At 38.7% G+C, this 25,400-nt stretch overlaps 1 protein-coding gene across 11 annotated transcripts in view; it reads left to right on the top strand.

Annotated features, from left to right (window-relative positions):
* The window catches only part of Rbcn-3B (WD repeat-containing protein Rbcn-3B), a 142,689-nt gene that overhangs the window by 103,642 nt on the left and 13,647 nt on the right, over window positions 1–25,400 (top strand). For all 11 annotated transcript variants that reach the window (XM_083143021.1, XM_083143019.1, XM_083143025.1 and 8 more), the window contains 4 exons: window positions 9,787–9,996; window positions 17,973–18,255; window positions 21,637–21,856; window positions 24,177–24,423. In XM_083143021.1, the coding sequence (XP_082999147.1) occupies window positions 9,787–9,996; window positions 17,973–18,255; window positions 21,637–21,856; window positions 24,177–24,423 (960 nt within the window). The remainder of the gene's footprint in view (window positions 1–9,786; window positions 9,997–17,972; window positions 18,256–21,636; window positions 21,857–24,176; window positions 24,424–25,400) is intronic.

Here is a 25,400-nt window from a genome sequence, read left to right as displayed (position 1 = left end):
CGGGTGGGAGATCCTAACACAGACGTTTGTGATTTAAAACAAACGTGCAGTTGGTGCAGATGTAATGAACGCTATGTGGTGGGAAAACTGCAAATAAAATTGGCCGCAAATATGGCAGTTGTGCGCATCGTGACGTCACATGAAAACCCCACCTATAGTAACCAAATACAAACAAATCGCAGTTCCGATTATCATGCATAGGCAGTACTTCTGGAATGCATCTTGGCTATAGAAATTACGTGCGTAGTGCCACTTGCCCAAACCCCTTCTTTTTTTCAAAGAAAATAACATGATGCCATTACTCTTCAAATAATGGTCGTTTATACCTGCCTACTTTTTACAGAACAACGAGATTATCTTTTTTTTCTTTCTATTGTTTTTCGAAAGATCACGTAAATTTATCAGTATTTCTTTGGGACCAGTGTCGTTCTCGTGAATTCTAGAAAGAGGTTTAATCGTAAGCAGTGTTATGCCCTTAAAAGGGGGGAGGGGAGTCACTAGGGTTGTGCGGAATGGAAATATTTTGGTCGATATCGAAAAAGTTAAAAATCCAGAAATGTTCAACATTTTACGGAACTGACAAAATCTCGAATTCTACACACTGTACCTCGTTGAAGTGGGTTGTTCTCGCATTTCTGGAGTAAATGCTACTGTTTACAAGACTTCTAGCCGAGAAAACTTATACGCGACTATTCTAAATTTCCTGCGTTATAGTTGCCGTTAAGTTACTTCCAAACTAAAATGCTACCGCTACTTTGTCATACAATATTGACATTTAACTTTTTACAGATTGACCAAGATGAGAAAACCCTTGTAGCACTGCCGCCATTAGCGTCCGGAAGGGGGGGGGGGGCAAGGGGGTCCATGGCCCCCTGGAAAATGAAAGTCAACCAAAACATTTTAGCCACATTAATATGTGTTAATTATTGCATGATCACCATAAATTCAAATTTAAGCAATGTTTTTTTAGGGAACAGCACTATTTTTGGAGAAAATGTGCCTTGTTTGCCCCCCTAAAAAAATACCTTCCTTGCCCCTCCTGGAAAGAATCCTGCGGACGTCCATGACTGCCGCCATATTTTTAACCACAGGGGAGGAGAGGGGGCGTGGGGAATGCAATCAGATGCTTGTCGTGTAATCCTGCCCTTGCGTTGCCAAAATGTGCGCCATTCTTGAACACATGGTCGTCACATTTAGTGTTTTATCATGAAGTGGAAAACTACACAGCGAAAGTAGAGGCATAATATTTAACGTTGTTGTAGGTTTGTTTTAACTAGAGGTGACTACGAATTATCCGGATATTCGGATTATCCAAATTGTCCTATATCCGTATTATCTGGATAACGGATGTGTACATTATCCGGACAAATTTGTCGTTTATCTATTTTACGGGCTCTCCACGTATTATTTTATTCGTCGTGTTCATATTTCACTGTACGGATTTTCTAGAAATCGTTAATCATATATGTTCTATCCGAATTAACCAGATATTCGGATATCCGAAACTGATATCAGATAATTTGAAATCAGGATATCCATTATTCGCATTTTGTGGCCATTACTATCTTTGATAACGAAGTAAGGGAGGGAAGTTACACATGCGGCAACGCGGGGATACTCACGTAATAAATGGTAAGGTTGCCAAGGGGGAGGGTATTATTAACAAAGGATACAGTGCCTACGAAGTTTCCAAATCTGCCAAATTATTTCACAAAAACTGTTCCTAGAAAGAGAAAATGCAGAGAAATGTGTGGATCAAGTGAAAAAAAGCCAAAGAACAGTTTGACATTTAATGAAAGTTTGTCCATTCCCTCGCTTAAAGAAAACCTCACGGTACCCACAGAATTTTGGGATTGCATGTATTTGAAAATTGTGCTGATATTATTGCATTTTTCCTCCTTCATGACACTATTTCAATTTTATTAGTGTACAAAAATAAACTTGTGTGCACAATCCAACGTTTGACGTCCAGCCTCACGTGCGATATGTTGATGCTCGTGTTGCGTTGCACATAAAACGTATTTATGTTACTTTTCTGTGTAAATTAATGCCATTTCGTGACTGAAAATCACTCCACAAATGTAACTGTTTCCATCAATTCACTTACAGCCTTTCTAGAGAAACAAATCTACACAATATATTTCAAAAACTAACTAAGCCGCATTACTTTCATAACAAAATTAGCACCTGGGTCGATCGCACTGCCATCTACTTGTCATCATCTCGGGGAACCAGTTTCTTGGGTCGTTTTCCACACTACGTTATTCAAGGCGCTGTAGTGTGAAGCAACATGTTTCGTCCTGCCAAATAAGTCCTACGGTTCTTAATTTATCAATATAACGCAAGTAAAGTATTGAACCGGAGTGGCGTCAAGGGTGGCCCGAAGTGGGTCTTTGCCCACCCTGTCAAAATGTAATAGCAAATTTCATGATGGAATTTAAATGAATTTGGTATCGTTTCTCTCTCTCAAAACGAGTAGTTGTTGAGCTCCGGCGAGGACGACGAAGGAAGTCGTATCTCCTTGTTTTGTAAAAGAAAGTGGAGAATGAACAGCAGTGACAGAAGCAAATATGAAGTTATTTTATTAAGAAGATAATATGCCCACCGGACAGACGAAAAATACAATTTTAATAGTGGTTATTTTCCTGTAGTTTACGGTTATTACAAGCGTAAGACAACAGTTTTTCGTTGTGACGTTTCAGGAGAACACACGCTCCCTTCATCAGACATGAAGTAACTCGTTACTCCCCAAGTACATCCTGGGCCTCCCCGATGGCGCAGTGGTAGCGTCATTGCCTTGTAATCGAGAGTTTCCGGGTTCGATACCCGGTGGAGGCTCAAGTGGTTCGGATCCCACTTTAAACTGTAGGTCCAGTCCCGATTAGCCTTACTGTGCATAAAGTGGACTTAAAACACCAACTCAAACCAAACCCAAGTACATCCTAGGCCAAATGGGGGTATGACATGACACCCACCAACCCTCCCTTTGGGAAACCTGACACGTGATTTCTTGTGCTTCTCTTCAGTTGCCCGTTTGTTTCCTTGGATCTTGTAACGGTAATTCCCGTTCGGACAGAAGCGTGGATGACAGAGATCGGCCTTGCCAGGGGCACCGGCCGGCGACCACGCCTTTCGCCGTCCTTGAACTTCCCGAGAGAAGCTTCTCAAGGCCGCCGCTTCCTCGGTTTTTGTTCCTCTGATCCGAAGCACCTTTTCCGCTGCTGGTGTGTCATTAATCCATTCGATATCGTGGGATTCTGCTATTGGTTGTTAGCTTGTGTCCGCTTGCATAAAGATCTGGTTGTCGTATATCTTGTCTTTTTTTCGATCTCGCCAACCTCCGTGGCGGAGTGGTTATCACATCGGGTTCCCGGGTTCGAATTCCGGCCTGGGCATGGTTCCTCGTTGCTTCATGCATGCCATAATATCATCACTCATCATCATCGTCGCGATTAGCGAAAAGTGGCAAAAAACGACGATAAATAACAAAATTCAAATTATTCTCGATTTCGAATTGCCGCAGTCTTGGGGGGATGGGTAATAAACAATAAAATTATAACTTTTACCGCGTTTCCAAAACTCGCACTGGAAAGCTTCTTCCTGAAGCAAATTAAAAGCGTTAATTAGGAAAATCCAGTGACGAAATCTTAAAACGTTATTTCAAGAATATCATGTCTTCTCACATAGCGATATCTCATTTTACTATTTAAAATGTCGATAGTATATGTTTACGTTCAGTTTATTCGCCCTCGGTGCAACAAAATCGACATTAGAACAAAATGTCAAAGCAGACGACGACACCATTTCCATGCATAAGCCTCACCGCACCAGATCTGCAGGCCGTTTCCAAGCGATTACGTCATGGTTAAGCCTGATAAGGCGTCTGTGGCATAGGCGTGCGCACGGGAGGGGGGGCGTAAGGGGGCAGTTGCCCCCCCTAATGACGGACGTTCGCATATTTTTTTTCCACGACGTGACAAACAATGTATTTTTCCGTAATAGTGTTGCCATCTCAAAAAACACCACTTGAATTTGAAATTTTAGCAATGTGAATTACTATGACTGAAATCAAATTATACGTGTAAAATATATACTTTTAGGTTGACTACGCCGAATGATTGAATGAGAAAAATTGTAAACGAGAATGCGGCATCCCATGAATTATTTTGCGCGCTATTAAATCAATACTGTTTTCAATTTATATAAATTTGGATCGATCGAAAAATGTCCTTGCTCGCTTCGTTCGCTTTTTGGGGGGGGGGCGAATGACCAGAGGGACAAGTAAGAACAACTAAGTACTTCAGACAGTTGCTACTATAACAGTTTGGTTTGGAGGGAAAGGAGCGCGCACATTTCAAAGACAATTTATATCATTTTTGCATTTGGTTTGCTATGGGGCGGATGAAGTGATTACGTAATAAAACTAAAAGAGAGATAAAATGAGATTTTTCTTTCCCGACTGAACTTTCATCAAAGCTTTTGAACCGCCCTCTAATCAGAGGGTCTGCACACGCCTATGGTCTGTGGTACGGGTTAAACCACGCGGAACAGTTTGTGTCCAGCCAGATGCGAGTTTCTAAACATCGGCGAGCTGGAGGAGAGGTCTGTTCGCTGGATAGTTGTAGGAGGGGGAGAAAACTTAGCATTACACTTCTGGGAGCATTATTTTACTCGTTCTCGTTGGAATATCATGAATGGAAAAGGACACGTTGAAGATTTTATATGTCGTCGGAAAAGTCGAGAACTCCCATTTGATTAGCCGTAACTTAAAGTTAAAGTTATTGCGTTTTTATTCCCATAAGGAATGTGTGGGATTCTAGAATATTTATTCATCATATCTTTAAAACATTGGAAAACCGCTTTCACTTGCAACATGGAGAGAAATTCATACTCTCTCTGGTCGTTAGGGCATGAATGAGTGTTCTTTGTGAATGCCCCTTCACCAATTTCATCTACGTCACCACTCATCCTCATCGCCGCAGTTAGCCAGAAGTATAAGGAAAGGGACGTAAAATAAAAGCAACCAAATTTAAGGTTGTGCAATTGTGGATCACTCTGTGTATAATTAAAACAAGAATGCGTCTTCATAACAATATTTTTGTTTCTAAGTTTACAAATCGGGCCCCATCTTAAATTGTAAATCTAGTCCCTGTTATGCTCTGTACTCAAAGGGTGAAAGTTAAAGAAGAAAAAAAATATTGCCATACGCTAATCCCGACCTCGACGTGGAGAATTACGCAATTCTGATGCGCAAAGCCAGATAAAACCAGTGATATGAATGTACGCAATAAACAGAGAAAAGTATATCGAAGACTTTTAAACTATAGGAGAGCAGAAACCTTAACAATAGTTCTTATCAATTGAAAGTTATGAATCGCACCGTAGTACATGTTCTCGCTTTCCTGTGCCAGGGAGGGGGATAAATGGGGCGGTAGAAGAACGACATGAATAAATTAAAGAGGGCCTCAAGGTCAATCGTACTCCTAAAGAAGAAAGGAAGATTGGGTGTGGATTCACGTTGCCATAGTAACAGGCACCGCAGTTGCTTTAGCCCGTGACGTGCTCTGGGGGGGGGGGGGATGTGGATGGGCCATTGCCTGGCGTTCATGAAACAAAAAAGATGTGTGCGTTAAAATATAAGAAAGTAATCACACATCTTCCCTTATTAACGCATAAGAAGCTATTTTTTTGCACTAATGTTTATTTTTTTCATATTTCACAGTTAAAGAAACCACTTAAAAAGTAAAGTTATCCCTTGTGCATTGCTTGGGAAGGTAGGAGGCAGAGGTTTATCCAAAATTTTCCACATGGGGGTGTGACTTTTTTTTTAGAGGGCTGTAAAGGGAAATTTGAAGCCAATATGACCATATATTGGGTATTTGGGAAATTTTCGAGAGGATGTTAGGGGTTTGTGGATAAATCACTGCGAACAGGTTCTGCTCCACACATTTTTAATATCGGTCATTTTTTCGGTGGTGTGGCCAGCATCATTCTCCGCCACACACTCCCACTCGTATCCAGATGAGAGAATAGGTGAGTCCCAGAGCAGACAATAACCATGACAATATGTTTAACTGAGATCGTCTACCCTGTTAATCGGGACAACTACCATTAAAAAATAAGTAAGTATGCATACAAATATATCCATCCGTGCTGGATGTAATGTAGAAAAGGAGTTTTACAAGGGCGTGGCAGAGTTAGGCTAGGAGGAGCCGTCGGTCGTCGCACAGGTCAAAGAACTAATAGATTAGTTTTCAGTTCAAGTGCTCTGACAATCGTCTGGACTTGAGCTGTGCCTCCCATACATTATGTCAACTTCAGGAATGCAAACTGTGTTGTATCAGGGCGTGTTCCGTTTGTGTATCAGTTCAGCTTCTTGCTTTACAAGGTCAGTAGGTGCTCTTCCTCGTCTCTCCTCTCATTAGGAATACCTTGGAATCACCAACCAGTTGATACTTGCAGTCTGCTAGAGCCAATATATTTTTAACATTGACACAATATCACCTGAATGGTGGATTGATGTAGGCTATGTTTTGCCTTGGCAAATATCCATACTAAGTGGAGAAACCATTGACACTAAATTTATCATTTCAAAGCCTGTTGCTAGATATTCTGGTGATTGTGTCACGGTTCAAGAATGTCAGTTATAGTTTTCTCAGAAACCAATATGGTGCGACCATTTCTCTTCCTCTTCCTCTCTTTCTCCTCCCCTCCCCTCCCTTTCTCTCAATTAAAATTTCTTATCTGCCATTGCTGTATGAAAACTCATGTTTTACTAACATTACTTTCAATGGAAAGTGAATTAATAACTTTTGGGATAATGCAATGGTAACATGTTACAAGGAACATAAAGTAAATTTGTAATGCTTTGTTTTTATTGAGTAACTTTCCCATCTCTGCTAACTTCCACCATACGCAAGTTTATCTCAGGGTGTTTATCAACATGGAATTCCTTGAATTCCAAGAATTATGTGTGAATTATTGGCTCCAGGAATTATCTGTGAAATCTACGTGAAATTTTTTTCCATAGACATTAAAAATTTGAAACTTTTATTAATCCAAAACCCATTTAATTTTTACATATTTATAAATGCCCATGAGGCATGTTTTTCACAGTTTAGGTTTTATTTTTATCGAGGAAGGAAAACAACGCTGCATGGAAAATAAAACAATTCTCTCAATCCATTTACATTGATTAATTGATTAGCTTTACTTTACTTCACTTCTTGTGCCACTTTTGGCTAATTTGTGAAGATGGGGATGAGTGATGATATGATGAAATTGATAAATGAACACTCACAAACATCCATGCCCAGGCCAGGATTTGAACCCGGGACCCCTGGCATCGTACCACGATGTGCTAACCACTCTGCCATGGGGGCCTGCTCCATTTACATTGTTAGTGTGCTTTGCAGACAGAAGACTATTACAAGATAAGATATCTTGAAGTTGATTAGTTAAATTTGAGTTTCAAATTCTCATACAGATATCAATTTTTCATAGATTAGTATATCCTGAAACATTTGTGACTTGTGTTTGTAGATGTATTTCGAGTCTGAATATGTGAAATGGCAAATGTAAACTTCACACCTAAAATTATACAGTAAAACCTGTTTATTCCGTAACATGATGGTTCCGAGCAGAATTTTCCGTCTTAACAGTTTTCCTTCTTATACAGGGTTGACTTTAAATACAGTATAGAGCGCTGCAGGAAATAATGGAAAGACAGATTTACATTTCACATTACTTACAATGTAGAGTACTAATGCATGTACGTACATGAATAAAAATGCCTAACAGTCGCAATAAGCATAGCAGAGATTACAATTATGTAACTACACAACATGTTGGTACACTTTTTTACAATATTGTAAGAACGTACAGAACGTACTTATGTATCTTTTCGAACCCGGGACCCCTGTCGTCGTAGCGCGATGTGCATTGAAAGATGGAATAAGGGAGGTGAAGAAAGATTGAGATAAAAGTGAAGAAAAAAAGAAAGAATCAAAGAGAGATAACAAGAAAAATAGAAAGATGACGAAAGAACAGAGGAAAAATAGACAAAGGAAGGTGGAGAAAGAGGTTAAGTGATGAAAGAAAGAAACGGTATCATAACAGCTATGAGAATTGTAGCGCATTCTTTCGTATTGAGAATGTTACCAATAACCGAGTGGCAAGAGAGGCATGTTCCACTTACAGTATTGCATTGTTTTCTTGCGAGCGAAAAAAATAAAGGAAGAAATTTCCATCTAACTGAGAATAAAAACATCTCGTTGGTCTTTAAATGGTGTTCCGTTTCCACGTTAAGGAGGTTTCCACCTTAAGCAGGTCATTCTCAGGTATAAAATCGGTCCGTTCTGGGGACTTTTTTTTCCGTATTTACAGGTTTCCTTCTTATAGAGGTTCCGGGATATGCAGTTTTTACTGTATTTTTAATACATAGAATTTTGGATACATTGGAATCACACAGAACCTTTATATTGTTATTTATTTGTGTGTGTGTGGTGAAAGGTGGTAATACATAAGGTGAAGTAAATTAAAGTACAGTGTTCCCCTGTGCTTAGCACCATGCCATGAAGGTGTATAGGGGGTGTGGGGGTAACACCCCACACTTTCTTGATCCGGTCGTGAGTGGGGGTGATGTGATCAGCATCACTCCCCTGACCACCTTTACCCCCCAGGTTTCCCCCAGGTACCTATGTCATTCGATGCTGGGTGGGCGGCGGGGCTGCTTCCAATGTTAGAAAAGTTCCCGGAATACAAAAGGTGAAAGAGAGAAAATATCTGCTTGTATCCCTGAATTTTTGAAAAGTTCACCTTGAAAACTGGGAATTATACCTGAATTTTATCGTAGCCCTAGAGTGACCACCCTGTTTTTCTTTAGTTGTTACCTATGAGTTTCATTGAAGCTTAAAATATGACTTCATATACTTCAGAGATAGTGTCGGTGGGATCACTTTATTTCTGATGACAACAGAGAAAAGAATGGGTAATCGCTATTTACTCTTCCTTTAATGAATGATTTATTATTACTTGGTTAATTCTAGATTTCAAAAGGGAAAGAGATTGCCTTTTTAAACTTTATTGGCATTGACACTTACATTAATTGACTCTTTTTTGTTAGTTTTAGACAACTCCGTGTGAGGTAATTACATAATTTGTTATGTCAACGAAATAAGGAAAAATATGACCTTTCTACAACTGAAAGGGGAGAGTCATATGTACTCTTGTGCTATTTGTTAATTTTTGACGTCACGAGGAAAGAGAAGGACCATAAATTATTTACCTACCTATTAGGAACTTGTGCTAAAGGTTTAGTGTAAAATGATAATATACATTGTTTTTGTTACAACAATTGAGGACTAAAAGTGGTAAATGTTGTAAGTGCCAAAAGCGAAAGCGTTGGGTAATCGCTTCGTTCTGCACACTGCCCGTGAGAACGTGCACACTAGTGACCTCTTTACATGCCCTTTGAACTACTTAGAGGGCTACCAGCCACATTTCACGTTTACCACATTATAAAGCATGGCACATTTCACAGCTTAACATGGAAAACGGTGTTTGAATTATTGTGGCACTTACCTTTTGCTGTGAAAACCTGATATTAGACTTTAATGTTAGCTGGGCCACAGTTCTATATCTGCACCCTAGGTCCGAAAATGAACAACAATTTGTGGATGGTGGCAATGAATCGCCGAAATCTGTAGTTGATTAAAATAATTTTTTCACAATTCACATTTGTTATTATCAATCATAAAGAATTAACATAATTTATTTGATTTGCAGGCTCTGAATCAGGATCAGATTCAGAGAAGATCCCGAAGAAGCCAAGAGCTCTGATGCTGGAAACGAATATCACCATGGAGATTGCCCAGCTGCTTCTGTCCCTCCTCCATGCCTGGGGAATGGACCCTGATCTCGACAGGGTGTGCGAGGGGAAGCTTGGGCTGCTCAGACCTATGGTCCCTGTTTCGTTTGGGGTGCTTTCAAAAGGAGGTGAGGTTCTGTGCTGTTATGCACTGTATTTATGCACATATAGGATGTTATTTATTTTTTTTACCCAGAATTGGATGAAAAAATGAGGTGCTGCTTATATTCGAGACCAGGGGTAGGAAAAACTTAAAATAATTCAGGTGCCAGCCTGAAGGTTTTTTTTTTTTTTTTAAATTCAATGGAAGAAAGCCATGAATCCAATAAGAAAGACCTACACATTATGAAATATAATCTTAAAACATTTAATTCATTAATTAATTACAAGATTGAATTAAATGTAATTAATTCTTGCACCGGAGTGGCCTTCCTTACCATATCAACACAGATTTTAATATTCGGCTATCAACATTGCAAAAAATTTAAAAACATGCTTATTAGTCTGATTTAATTATGCACGTGAAACGAAAATACAAACACATTTAAAAACACATGCTCGTTAATTTTTAAAAAAGGTAAAGTACAACACACATAAATTTGCCGTTGCGTAGATACCAATTTTCGTTTCGTCTCCCTCTCTCTTAGTATCACGTGTTCTACCCTGCTCGAAAACCTTCGCTATTGTTGCCATATTGTCATTCCATTCTTGGACACAGTTGCGCAAACATCATTGAAAACAATTGAATAGCGCTCCAGCTCGCGGTTCACACCGTTCGGCAGGGACGGTAATGTGGCAATATAGCACGGCATAGTGGTTGCTTCTTTTATGCAGTGCATGTTCATTGGCTAGATAGTAACTAGTGTTGCCAACTGTAATAATGAAGCACTATTTCTGTCACGGAAGGGGAAAGGCAGGTAAAATGACGGTGAGTTTTGTTGGATTGGAAGCACCATATTTTTATTTTATACTAAGTATTTTACCGGTTTGACGTTGTGTACGTGTATTGCGTGTGTGTATGTGAAAGTGTGTGTTTGTTAATGAACGTTAAATTCCATAATGCCTCCAGTTCTGTCAAAGTTGAAATCAAAAAACCTTGCATAGCCAAGCTCGGGAAATTCTAAGCAACGTGCACGAGTTCATGAAGGAGGAAGCCAGTGAAGGTGTTAGCATCCCAATACAGCATTTTGGCAAGAGAGCAGCGGCTGCGACTGGAGTTCCTGAACGAACAATCAGAGCTATCATGAACGAAAGACAATCGCTTGAGATGTCAGAAGGCCCCTCCACATCATTCCACACTCCCGGGAAAGAACGACAAAGACCAGCGACCAAATCGTCAGTGGACGCTTTCGATGAAAACGTTATCCTATCCGTAGGTGCATATACGACTACGCTCTGCGTGAAAATGAAGTGCCGACATTGAAAAAATTGCATGTCAAATTACAGGCGGACATACATTTTGCGGGAAGTCAAGAGAGTTTGCGACGTTTGCTGAGAAAGATGGGATTTAGGTGGAGGAAGAGGAGGCTGTCATTTTTGCTGCTTAATGCGATGCATATTGTTTTCTGTGTTAAAATTGCCATGCTTTGATGGGTGACCAAGTTCATAGCAGGGCCGGCAGAAGGGGAGGGCGAACCGTGCCACCTGCCAGGGTGGCAAAATTTGAAGAGAAGAAAAAAATAAGCGTATTGAAAACTGTGGTCGAGCGAGATATTCTTTTGCGCTTAATAGTATTGAAATAGCATAAGAAGTCTCATTATTTATTTTATATTTTGATGTTTTACTTAGGAATATATTAATTTTCAATTTCCCTTTGCTGCGTAATGGCGGGGGGGGGGGAGGGGGTCGAAATGGAGCGGCATCTACCGCCACCGCCCAGGGAGGCAAAATGACTAGCGCCAGCCCTGGTTCATAGCAAAAGAAAAAGCAGCGCAGCTTATCGTCTAGTGGCTGTATATGTACTTGTTATTGTTGTGGAAGCCGGCATCGTATGTGTTAGTTCATATTTTGCGAATTTTTAGTCCATATGTATGTAGCTACATACAAAGCCACTTGTTAGTACATATTAATCCTAGTCCTGGTATAATGCATGACGTTTAAAACTCAACGTTAGATAGACCTGAATTCTCTAATTTCCTTCTTGTACGTAACAGCTGTGCATCGGCGCACTGCAGCGATTTTTCTGTCTGCTCCATTAGCAACACTGCTTCTTTAGTTCTGTCGCGCATTGCACGGCAGAAATATCTGTGCTGGACTCGAATGGAAATTTCCATAAGTGAACTTGAAATATTTAAATAATATTTTTTAGAACTGAATTTGAAAATTCAGATGCCAGGTCAAAATTTTATTTAAAATATTCATTGATTTGCTTATGAAACAATCAGAATGTTAACCCTTTATAACCTGAATTTTTGTTATGGAACAAAATAGAAGTTTGAAACATTTATTTGTATGGGTGAGACTTCCTTTGGCAGGATTGACAACAAATCTTTTTCTGACATTGTAATAATACTAATTACAATTAATGGGACCTGAAAGTCCCAACAGGCCACTAACGTTTTGTGTATAAACAGAGAAATTATGTATATCATATGGTGCTTAGTTATGAAATATATACTCCCTTCAACATTTACATGCAAAATATCTACACCCTACCTGTACACATTTTAGAATAAACTCCTCTGAAAACAAATATATAAATTAAAAGACAAACGAGCAAGAAAGAGTAAATAATAAAAAAAAGTCATCACTCTTGACCTCCCAACAGTGGCGTTGCCTGGATTTTGGCAAAGGGGTAAGTTATATATACTTTTTTATTAGCCAGCCCTTATTTTCTGTCTTTCCGCCCTTTTTGACGGTCTTTTTAAAAAAACACTAGGCCAAGGGGCAGGGGGATGGGTGTTTTTACCCCCGCCTACACCCCCTTGGGCATGCCACTCACTACCTTATATTCATTGCTATTATGTTCAAATGGTGTCTCTACATCAGAGATTTTTCTGCAAGTCGCCCATCAATATCCTCATCAATATCGATATTTGTGCCATAGCCCTACAGCACCAAAAAGAGCTGTCTAGGACATTGGGGTGTGCAAGGGGAGTTGGAGGGGATCATATTCCCATTTGGCCTAGTATTCTTGAAAAAATAATCTCAAAATTAGGAAAAATGGCAAAATGACCGCTGACTGCTAAGAAAAACTGTATATATACCACCAGTTTTGAAATTCTGGGGCATACCTCTAGTTTAGAAGTACGGAAAATATATTAATATTGTTTCGAGCAAAGTAGACATCAGAAGCCTGTCGGGACTGCACAGTTCGAAGTGATGTTTTGTTCATAAAACAACTTTCTGATCATATTTGATCAAAATTGTTTTATTATTATATTTATGTAAGCTAAGAATATGTTATGAAAATTTCTGGGGTACTTACAGTTATTGTAATATCTAATTTTCATAAATCTAAGACTACTGCTTTTTTATGAGGTCAGTATGGCTCCGTTACTGACACTTAGGCCTAAGAAATTGCTTACTGCTCCCTTGCATATACTTCCAGCAGCGCCTGCTTTTTGTTGTGAGTAGTAAACACTACACATAAGAGGGAGACACAAATCACGCCAAGACAGAAACCAAATGTGTTATGTGGCAAGCGTTTGTAGGATGTGGGTTTAAAGTCCCATCAGTCGATAAAGAGTTAAAATAGGTTTAATTATACAATTTTCTACTTTGGTGAAAAATAAAGAAATAATGTCAATTTTACATGACTTCCAGTACTTTTAAACTCTGCAAAACTATTGGTTATCATTTTACCTATCATTTAGGAAAAAATATAAATATGCTGACCAAGGCAGTAATTTATTTTATTAAAAACATAAACTAAACGTAATGTTTCAACCTTCTAGCAAGGTCTTCATCAGACTCTGTATCAAGTACAAAAGTAACAAGATACCAAAAACAGGGCATTATATATACACAAAACATTACTCCCTCCAGACTATTAGAAAGTTGTTTTGGAACTTTCTAGCAGGTGGCTTTCACTATTGAACTGTACTTTCACCTAAAAGGCGAAAAATATATACTTTCATATAGAATGTGGATTGGGCTTTATATCTCACGCTCTTTTTCCTTCATTTTCTTCCTTCTCCTCTCCTCTTTCTCTCTTGTCCTTTCCACTCTTTCTAACACTTTCTTCCATTCTTTGTTTAACTTCAGTCCCCCATTCCAGTTCATTGTGTCTTCTTCACCTTTCTTCTCTATTTCCTTGGCTTCCTTCCATTTCCTCACTAGCATTCTCTTCTCCCTTCCCATCTGCTTAGCCTCATCCCACTCTATGTCATGTCCTGTTTCTCTCGTGTGTTTAAATATCGCATTTCTCTCTCTCTTAAGTAAGAAGGGAGTGGTTTGCAATATATACTTATTTTTAATCCTTTAGGCGCTGTGCCTCTCTGATGAGGAAAATTAACAACTGGAAGGACTTGAAGAGGAAATAAATACACAAAGACGAACAAGAGAAGTTTCTGAGAAAATGTTTGGAGAGAGGCACAGCGCCTAAAGGATTAAAAATAAGTAAGAAGGGAGTGGTTTGCAATACCAGGAGATGGAAGATATTGGTTCGGAAAATGGAAAAAGAACTGATATGGAATGAAATAAGGGCAAGAAGAAAGGAGATAAAAATAATAAAGGAGAACCTTAAAAGAATTGAAAAAGCTATTGAAGATGGTCTCACCATTTTTACGAGAGAATATACCTTTTACGAAATGAAAAGCTGGCAGGAGAAATTTAGAGAGAAAATAAAAATAAAGTTGAAGAAGAAAGGAGAGATACTAGGATGGAAAGAAGAAAGGGGAGAAGAGGAAGAAGAAGAGGATACCAGAAGAAGAGTTGTGGTAATAGGAAATGTAGACCTATCAAAAGAAGAGGAAGCTTTTTTAAAACTAGGAAGAGGTTTCAAAGTTAAAGAAAGAAATGTAGATTATGAGGAAGTTATATATGACATTGAAGAAGCAGTACTCCATATAAAAGAAGAACCAGCTAGAGACAAGATTAGAAGAAGAACAGCAGCCATACTAAAGAAAGAAATGGGAAAACAAAGAAAAGTAGATAATTTGAGTCAGAAAGAAAGGGAAGGGATGAAGAAAATCAAGAAAAGAAATGATGTGGTGATAGAGCAGGCAGATAAAGGAGGAGCAATTGTGGTGATGGAAAGAGAATGGTACGAGAGGAAGTTTGAAGACCTAAAAGAAAATGGATATGAGGAGATTTGTGGAACAGAAGAAGAACAAACTATAAAAGAAAGGGTCATACAAGACTGTAGGAGGAGTGGATTCAAGAAATGCATAAAGGAGACAGGAAGACTACCAAGTTTGAAGGGCTTTCCAAAGATACACAAAGAGGAGATAAAGTTAAGACCAGTAATGAATTGCAGAAACAATATTTTGGAACCCTTGGAAAAGAAATTAAAGAAAGTTATTGAAGTGTTAGTAACACAGCAAGAAAGCAGAGCGGTTAAGAACAGTGAGCAAGTAGTAGACCTCATAAAAGGACTTAAGTTAAATGAGATGAAGACGACAATGTTTAGCTTAGATGTAAAAAGCATGTTCCCAAGCATCAAGAGGAGACACGTTTTGGACATTATTAAAAAGAGAATGGGAAAAGAAATTATAGGAGAATGGGATAGTGAAAGGGTAGTGAAGGTGCTGGAAACCATTTGGAATAATGGTTACAGTATAATGGGAGATAAAATAATGTTAATGAGTGAAGGACTGAATATAGGTTCTAGCCTAAGCCCAGCATTGGCTGAATTGGTTATGAATGAATGGGAAAAGAAAGTGATAGAAAAAGGAGGTGACAAAATAATTTTGTTTTGCAGATATGTGGACGATTGTTTTGGCATATGGAAGGGAACAAAGAGGCAGCTTGACATTTTTGCCAAAGAAATACCTGATGAAGAAAGAGGGATTTTATTGGAACTTGAAATAGAAGAAGAAGGCAAGTTAAGCTACCTTGATATATTGATGAAAAAGAAGAGAGGAGAAGAAATTGAAACCGCTTGGCATCAGAAGAAGTGTGCAGCAGGGGTATTCTGCCACAAAAGAAGTGATGTAAGTGAGGTGACAAAAAGAAATTTCATAAAGAATATGGAGGACAGAATAACGAAAGTATGCACGAAGGAATGTGAAAAAGAAGGCAAAATAAATAGCCTATGGAAACAGCTGGAAAAGAATGGCTATGAGAAGCAGGATAGACTAGACATAAACAGAAGAAGGAAGAAAAGAGGAAGGGGAGAATTGGAAGAGAAAGAAAAAGATGAAGAGAAAGAAAAAGAGAGGTGGTTTGGAATAAGGAGTATGGGGGAGACCACAGAAAAGATATGCAAAGTGCTTAGGAAAGCGCTCATTAAAACTTACTGGAAGGGAGGGAGAAGCATCTTAGGAATAGCGAAGAATGCAAACAAGAAAAAGGAAAACAGAGAAGAGGAAGAGGAAGGGATTATCTACGAAGTAAAATGTAAAGAATGTCAGAGTGTGTACATAGGAGAAACAAAAAAGAGACTGAAAGATAGGTTGAAACAACATAGGGATGATGTACGACTTAAGAGAGAGAGAAATGCGATATTTAAACACACGAGAGAAACAGGACATGACATAGAGTGGGATGAGGCTAAGCAGATGGGAAGGGAGAAGAGAATGCTAGTGAGGAAATGGAAGGAAGCCAAGGAAATAGAGAAGAAAGGTGAAGAAGACACAATGAACTGGAATGGGGGACTGAAGTTAAACAAAGAATGGAAGAAAGTGTTAGAAAGAGTGGAAAGGACAAGAGAGAAAGAGGAGAGGAGAAGGAAGAAAATGAAGGAAAAAGAGCGTGAGATATAAAGCCCAATCCACATTCTATATGAAAGTATATATTTTTCGCCTTTTAGGTGAAAGTACAGTTCAATAGTGAAAGCCACCTGCTAGAAAGTTCCAAAACAACTTTCTAATAGTCTGGAGGGAGTAATGTTTTGTGTGTATATATAATGCCCTGTTTTTGGTATCTTGTTACTTTTGTACTTGATACAGAGTCTGATGAAGACCTTGCTAGAAGGTTGAAACGTTACGTTTAGTTTATGTTTTTAATAAAATAAATTATTGCCTTGGTCAGCATATTTATATTTTTTCATAATAATGGAAACAAGGCTTAATAGTGTTATCTTTTAGGGTACTGGGACTCCAAGAAAGTATCTGCTGGGTACAGTGATATTACATTCTCACCGATATTGGTATTGTTTTAACCCTAAAGTATAGCCTCTCATAACTGTACTAATTGCCCTATTGCATGGGTATCTTGCTCTATTGACTTACCACAAATCATACTATGGGTAATTTGTTTTGCACTGTGGAAATATACTAATATTGTCCTGTTATACAATAAAAGTTTCCCATTGGCCTGAAAATCTTCGAAAAGACCGGGAAATGAACTAAGGAGAAAAGTTCATGGAAGAGTCAGAGAATTTTCTAAAAACTTTCAAAACTTGGAAAATTCGTGGAAATCAAATGTTCTTTAGTGACCAGGATTAGAAACAGTGACAATTTCACTTTTCCCTCCCAGTTGGTTTCTTTGTGGGAAGATTTCATGTAATTTTTTTTTTTTTTTGTCATTTATGGCTAAAATTGTTGAATAAAGTTCATTTGTTTAATTAATATGCAAAGTTAAAGACATACATATTCATTAGTATGTTAAATCATTATAGAGTTGCCTGGAAAGTTATTGCAAAGGACTTAGAAAAGTTCTGGAATTTTCGCTTGGTGCAGAGAGTTGTAAACCTGTCCCAGGAATCTTTGGAGAAATTTAACAAAAACAAGTCTGTGCAAGTAGTGACCAATGAACGTATTAGAAGGAAAGTGAGTACATGGAGGGGAAAATGTGGCTACAGCTACCAGCCGTTTGCAGCAGCATGCACCACTTTGCTCTGCCCACTCGCTTTCTCCTCTTTGCTACCGTTATGCATGGCCTTGCTTCACAGATTCCCAAAACAGAGTGTAGTTTGGACTTAACAAGGATTAAGTAAAGAAGTTTGCTTCTGCATTGCGATTGAAAACACTGATTCTTCCATTTTCTTTTCCGTCGACAGGCTACTTGAGTCTTCTGCTACCAACGTGGCAGCCAAAGACAGCCAACCTCCCAGCACCCGAGCGCCCCTTTGACAGGAAGTCTGCGCTGGAGGATGATCTTCCTCCGGAGCTGGTCCAGTTGGAGCAGAAGACGCGGCTGTTCACGTCAAGGGAGCACTGGGAGCTGTCTACCACAATGACCACCAACCACTTGCTCTCCATCATTGCCTTGTCAAACACTCTGATGTCCATGAATAATGCTACCTTCGTTCCTGAGCAAGAGAGGAAGAGGAAGCTGCATCGGTAAGAATGATTTCTGTATCATTGTAGTTGGAGGCTGAATTTCCAGGCACTTAAAACTGCCCAGATGTGCAGACAAAAATACACTGTTTGGTAAATAGCCATGATAATAGGTAATAAAGACTTTTAAAAACATAGGCATAGGCATAATGAAGAGCTTAAGATTCAAAATCTTCCATTCAAAATGTAATGACAGTAACAGTTGTAATTTTGTAAGAAGACAAAAGGTTTTACAATGTTTTACATTAATAAACAATTACTATTGTATATTCCTACATTATTTATTGGTTTTCTAAAATCATTTTTGTACAGCAGTTGTTGTTGTTTAGCTGTATTGTATATAATACACACTCCATACTTCTAAATGCCTACCCAATGGCATCATTGCCTTGCAGTCAAGGTGTCCCGGGTTCGATCCCCGGTGGAGGCACATAGTTGTTCAGATCCCATTGTAAACTGTAGGTCCAGTCCTGATTAGTCTATCTCTGCATACAGTGAACTTAAGACAACAACTCAACTCAATCTACTAAATATTAATAGGCGATATATCAATTTATACAGAACTCTAAAGTTGGTTCACTACTTGCTAAAAATCTAAGCTATTCTGAAACTTACTGAAACTTCAAAATGTTTGCCTTCTCCTACCCCTTATGGTACTTAAAGACTTAAGTGAGAAGCAACAAACAACGTGGCCACAAACTACATGCACGGTAGTCACTTTCCCCTCCAATCTGTAGGGAAGCATTCACTATGCATGCAGGACCAACAGGCGGAAGTGACATGATGCATGCTATTGAGAAAAATGGCCCAGGTCAAGTGACAACAAGTGACAAGTGACATGTGCAGCTTGTCCTATCACTCCAGTATGAAATGTTGCTTTGATCTGAAAGCTTGTCAAGCCGCCCTTAGGAAATCCTAAAAAGAACTTATTGAATTATTCCTGTTCCTGGTTTAAAACATTGTAGGTGCATTAGAATTTACACATAGTCATAATACCATAAAAAAGGAAAAATCTGTGCTGAAAGTCTACATATCTGTTCATGGGAACAAAAGCAGGAATTTAGGGTAGAATTCAGGATCTATTTATAGTCTTGCCAGTGGCATATTCTGAAAGCTTGATCTGGTTTACCGCAACAATTCTTATTTATTATATATTAATTAGATATAATATAAATAAAACAACAATGCAGGTGCAGCGAAACCGTCCATAAAACCTTATTTTTTTTAATATTGCATCAGCAGATCGCTTCCGTTTAAATCAATGCTTTTGTAAGCGTGCCTGGAAGTTTCCATACATGCGTCTCCGTAGGTCTTCATCAATAGCCTTCATCAACAGTCGATTGTTTTAGTTTTTAATAGTCATGACGTTTTTCAAATTACTTCACTCAAGCCAATATGGTATTTCAAGACTGTACGTGTCCATGTCGACCAACGTCGAACTGTTATCTTAAGACACGCTGCACTCCTGTCACAAACTTCGTTTCGTAATTACACAGGTAGCACATTGTTGCATTTTCCAAGGCTCCATTGCAACTGACTATACGAAATGGCATCCTCTCTTCTACCGTTCCCCTTCCCGCCAACCACGACAAGGTATCCCGCAGGTGTGATATTCAAATTGGAAATGTGTCAGTTGGCTCGGCATCACTCTGTCAACATGTCGTAAACTTTTGTCAACCATACAGCAATTCATTTTCCATTGAAGAAGAACTGTCTGTTGGTTAATGAGAAGGGCTGGTTTTGAATGAAAGATCTGCAGAAATGGAAAGACCCAACAGTATGGCATGGTGGACTAAATATTTACCAACCACAAAACAATTTTGTGAAGAGAATCACACATTTGTATATTGACGAAAAATCTGTAGACAGCAATATTATTTCGAAGAAATTTTGACAATCCTGTGATATTTTGGGTGTGATACCGAAGTATCAGAATGACATCAGTTCATTGTGGTTCACACAGGATGCAGTAAAGGGTTCATTCCCAATGCAAGCCTGATTGATAAAGCAGGGTGCTTCACAAGAGATTACCATGAGCAAATGAACAGTTCAAACTCTGAAAAGTGACTGAAAGTGAGGCAGGTGCCAAGTGTACCTCATCCGTCTGTTGTCAGCACTGTACTCTTCACAGCACTGTATAGGGGAAAAAGGTCCCCTCAAGCGATAGCCTGAATATAAATACGCTATGCAGCTGACAAATCATGACGTCTCGTTTAACGAAAAATATGAGGAGAGTAGAACTGCACGAATTAATACAAACTAATAAGTCACGAAAAAGAAACCTTCCAAGTGAAAAGACATTGCAGCAGTATGGCCACATAGTACTCTGTTGACCATTGTATGCATGTGATCTTAATGCCATCAAGCTGGCATGGTCCAAAGTTGAAAAGTATGTACAGGATCGTAACATATTGAGATCACTATCAGTATTCCAACTCCATAAACTTACTGTACAAGGCTTTTTTTTTGCAACCAAGAGGACTGGAAAAAGTATTGCACATATGTAGGAAAACTGGAAAAGGGATGGGTTGATGGAAAAATTAGGAGCCGAGGACAGCAACAGTTCATCTAAAAGCACAACACGCTGCAGTGAAGAGAATGATGATCTATCATTTTCTATCATAAATGCAGGATGTTAAGCCATTTTTTTCTCTTGTGTATTAAATTTGGAATTATGAATTTATTTCATCCTTTCCAATGTACAGAATATTTTTGTGTTGCTTATCCTGTGCATTAATTACTGTATTTCACAGCATAATCATCACAGATTTTATGCCTTTTTTCTTTAAAAAGTAGGGGTGCAACCATTTTGTGAAGAAATGAGTTAACATGTTAGTTGTTATTGATTTCTGCATTATAGTCGAAATATTACACTTGAGAAAATTTATTAGTGTTGAGAAGTACAAACTTAGAAATTGAATCTTCTGTGTCCGAAGATCCTGCACCACTATCATTGGCTTTATTATCTGACACACCGATGCTATGACTACGCGATGAAAGGTTACAAACTAATTTTTGGACTGAAAGAACAGAGTGCAACCATTATGCGGTGAAATGTGGTAGCCTGTATTCAAAATATTTTAAAGAAACACACTGAACCTGTTAGCGGTGAGACCTGCATGTATTTTTGACACAGGGTGCATTCCCCCACCCTGCCTCTCACTGCATCCCTTCACTTCCATCAGGAATTCTTTAGTTGCTGTATTAACTTGTTTTATAGTTAGGTTCCACCTACTGATGGTGACACTAGGTATTATTCCTCAACATGAAATATTTATTCTGGATTTTTTTCTGTGTTTTGTTAGTGCTTTTCTTTAGTGGCAATAATGGTGTGAGGTATTAAATTTTTAAGATGGATGCATGATTGCTGGTTTACTTTCCTAGGCAGAGCACAAAGACTGCAATCAACTGGCCCAACCGCACAGAGGAGGAGAATGAAGATGCCTTCACAGCCCAGCAAGCACAGATCAAGCAAGGCTGGAGCCTCCTGGCAACCCTCCACTGCGTTCTACTCCCTGACAAGGTAGCTCAGGCTGGCTCAAGAGCTTTCAAGCGGCCCCAAGTGGAAATGATGGCTCGTCGCTGGCAGGATCGTTGCTTAGAGGTAGTATTCGGTCTTTTGTGACAAGGAGACATAAATGCTAAATGTGTACTTTTCTATGCAATTTACACCTCTACATAAGAATAATGAATACAGAATGAGGGTGGCAAAGAATGCGTAGGCATTTCAACAAACAACAAAAACTGTATAGAGGCTTTAAAACTAAATTTACACAGACAATAACCTCTTCCCTGTGAAATTTTCTGACAAAAAGGTTTCCCGTTCTGTGTATTTTTTTTCTGAGTTTGCATAGTAATATTTTTAAGTAGCTACTGCTTCAGCACAATTCATCCGAGTATCATGGTTTATATGTCTTTCTCTTCAGAATAGAACAGGCTTTCAAATGGTACCACGCACATGTGTACATCATGTATGAGGAAAGGGAAATTGGGGATAATTCAGGAAATTTCCCTCCGAAAAATCCCTTTTGGTAACTTTGGGGCCCTCTGGACCGGCCCTGGATATAGGTACCCGATTATAATCTACCTTGAAAAATACTATGGTATATACGTAATTAGTCCACCAAGTTTCGTTGCAATATCTTCAATAGGTATGAGGGGAAAAAATATTTTGCAATCCTGTTTGACAATACTATTAGATACTCTTAGAAACTCACAAACCCAAAAACCAAAAATAAATCAACAGTCCAAATAACGCAACACCAAAAAAATGTACATAAAGCAACTGACTAAATGTGGCACACAAACGAACTCACGTTTGCACAGTGTCAGCATAACACAAAATTAGTTTACTTTCCTCTCTGAACTACTACTACTACTACTACTTCTTCTTCATCATCATCATCATCATCAGCATCATCATCATCAGCAGCAGCAGCAGCTGCCGCCGCCGCACTGAAAATCGTGACCAAATATAAGGTCATTGTTTCTTCAATAGCAAAACATATGTTTCACCAACAAAAACATATTATTCCGTTCAACACAGGTTACTTCAGTCACAGATGTTCGCGGGTGTAATATTACGCCCAACACAGAATAAGCTATAGTAACCAAAGGCGTAATATTACGCGGAACACAGGGAAGGGGTTAAGAGATGACTAGAAGTCAAGTTTGACTTCTACAATTACAATAGTTGCTCAAAGAAGTCCAGACATTTCTGATTTCAGCAACCTGCTGCTCAAACAACATTGCCCAAGTGTCCACTGAACAACATTTCAATTTCTTGCCAATTTATGATACACCACATCCTTCTGCTGCAAACTCACACCTCCATAGTCGTACTTTTCACACATTCTCAACTTCAAAATGTTATTGTGCTCCTTGAACAACCACGCTTCTGCCATTTTGCTGTACTGTCTTGTTGGTTGCATGGTGAATCTAACATTCACGGATCAATGACATCTTTTGAGGGAACATCATACTGCACATTGCTACCATAAGTCGATTCAACTTCGAAAAATATCCGTGGATAACATCTGTTAATATATATTCCCATTTCCCAATTCCCCAAATCTTCGTTGCAGACCAAGGATGACTTGTCCAAGTTCCACGTCTGTATTTTTCTTTGTTTGAGTTTTCGTTTTAAGTCCACTTTATGCACCGATAAGCTAATCAGAATTGGACCTACAGTTTAAAGTACTGTAGGATCTGAACCACTAACTGCCTCTACCATGTATTGAACCTGGGATCTCTTGATTACAAGGCAATGACATTACCACTGTGCCATCAGGGAGGCCCTTATTGTTCTTATTTTCACCAGCATTTACATAATCATCTTGATGTAATTAGTTACACAAAATGTTATGATAGAAATTAGGGATGGGCCGACATGAAATTTTGGCTGAAACCGATAAAGTTTCAATATAAAATTTACCGATAACCGATATTCTACCTATCTGATATAGAATTCCAAATGGTCCTTGAAGAACCTGAATGGAACATTGACCTCTTTAATAAATGCATGTTTTGAGGTGACTGCAGTGCAAGAGAAGTTGCATATTTAGACATTTTCTTTCTTATAAAGTACGGCATAGAGATTATCCATAAAAATTATAACAAAATGGCTCTAAATTGTAAGATATTTATAGATATATTGGATCGGTAAAATAATCTGTAATTTTACCGACAAACTGGTACATCGATATGCCTATATCGGCTGATACCGATAGAGTAGTGATTAATCTGTCCCATCCCTAATAAAAATATAACCCCAGTGAACAATAATAGAACACCCAGATTCTTTGAAACTTAGCAGATTTAAATTTTTCATCGGGTTCTGTCAACGGAGGAAAATATGTTAATAAAATTCAATATAAGACTAGGAAAATGCATATTTCTGCTAATAGTTGTTACATACTCAACAGGTACGGGAAGCAGCTCAAGCCCTGTTGTTAGCAGAGCTCGGCCGCCTTGGAACAAAAGGTCGGAAAGCGTTGGTTGACAGCTGGGCAACGTTCCTTCCCTCATACTCCGATCCCTATCCTGGCTCAACTGGTCCCCAGACAGCTCAACCAGCACAGCCTGCAGACTGGGGCTCACCCATTTCCCGGGGAGATGTTTTACATCAACCACATGAGGATGAAGAAGAAGAGGAGGAGGAGGGGGTGGAAGGTAAGGATTGTTGTTAATTTATTATTGCTCTATGCTTATTTATTTTCTGTTGGGATCAGGTTCTTTGCACAAGGAATATGAAAAAAGCCCAAAGTATAGGTGGAAAAAGCAAGTAGTTGTGACTGTCTTTTACACTCAAAAATAACAAGTATTCACTTTCTTTCTATTGGGTATATGCTTATAAATTAGCAGGGAGTCATTGAGATTAAGAATGCTGCTTCAATGTCAATATTTTTAAAGCTCTTGATTTTGATTATTTTTTTGTTTTGTAGGAAATTTGGTTTAAAAATGTGTTAATGAGTTTGTATCAGGTTATTTGAAGTGAAATAATACCGTAAGAAGTTAATTTGTGCCCTTTTAAATTCTTCCAATGTATGCAAATGGAGTTCTTTGATGGTGGTTCTTTACGAAATTTGGTACGAAGCTCACGTTGAACACTCACAACAGACTGACTAACGTGAAATTGTAGGATGCAAAATGCTTTTTCTGCACCACAGGCAGCCATCTTGCAACTTGTCACTCTGTCACCTGGCGAAATAACTTCGAACTACTACGACCGTGCCAAACAAAACTCGAGGATGTGATCGAAAGTATTTCAATACAATTTTAATCATTGATAGTGTTTTAACGCTCATGGAACAATTTCTTATCTTTCAAATCATTTTGAAACATGCTGTATAATATTATGTAAATCCAGTTCTAGTCCTTGAGGACTTGAAATTCAATTTTTAAATTGGATAAAACTCTTCTCATCCTTTGTGTACCCTATGAACTATATATTCAGTGTGATGTACAGTTGCATAGTGGAGGGAGATAAGGAACATAGTCATAGTGGAAACAGAGAAAGATGAAGAAATTGAAAAAATGTGAAGGATGACCTTTAGATCACAATACAACCCCCACCAACTAGGATTGCTTAGTACCCTTCTCTGTGTGGGAAGGAATTGTTGATTTGTTTGGGATATGTACTGCTCATA

The sequence above is a fragment of the Lepisma saccharinum genome, chromosome 21, assembly GCF_977018435.1.
Source record: "Lepisma saccharinum chromosome 21, izLepSacc3.1, whole genome shotgun sequence".
NCBI classification, from domain to species: Eukaryota; Metazoa; Arthropoda; class Insecta; order Zygentoma; family Lepismatidae; genus Lepisma; species Lepisma saccharinum.
Note: the sequence above shows the minus strand (reverse complement) of the source record. Positions and strands in the feature narration are given on the sequence as shown.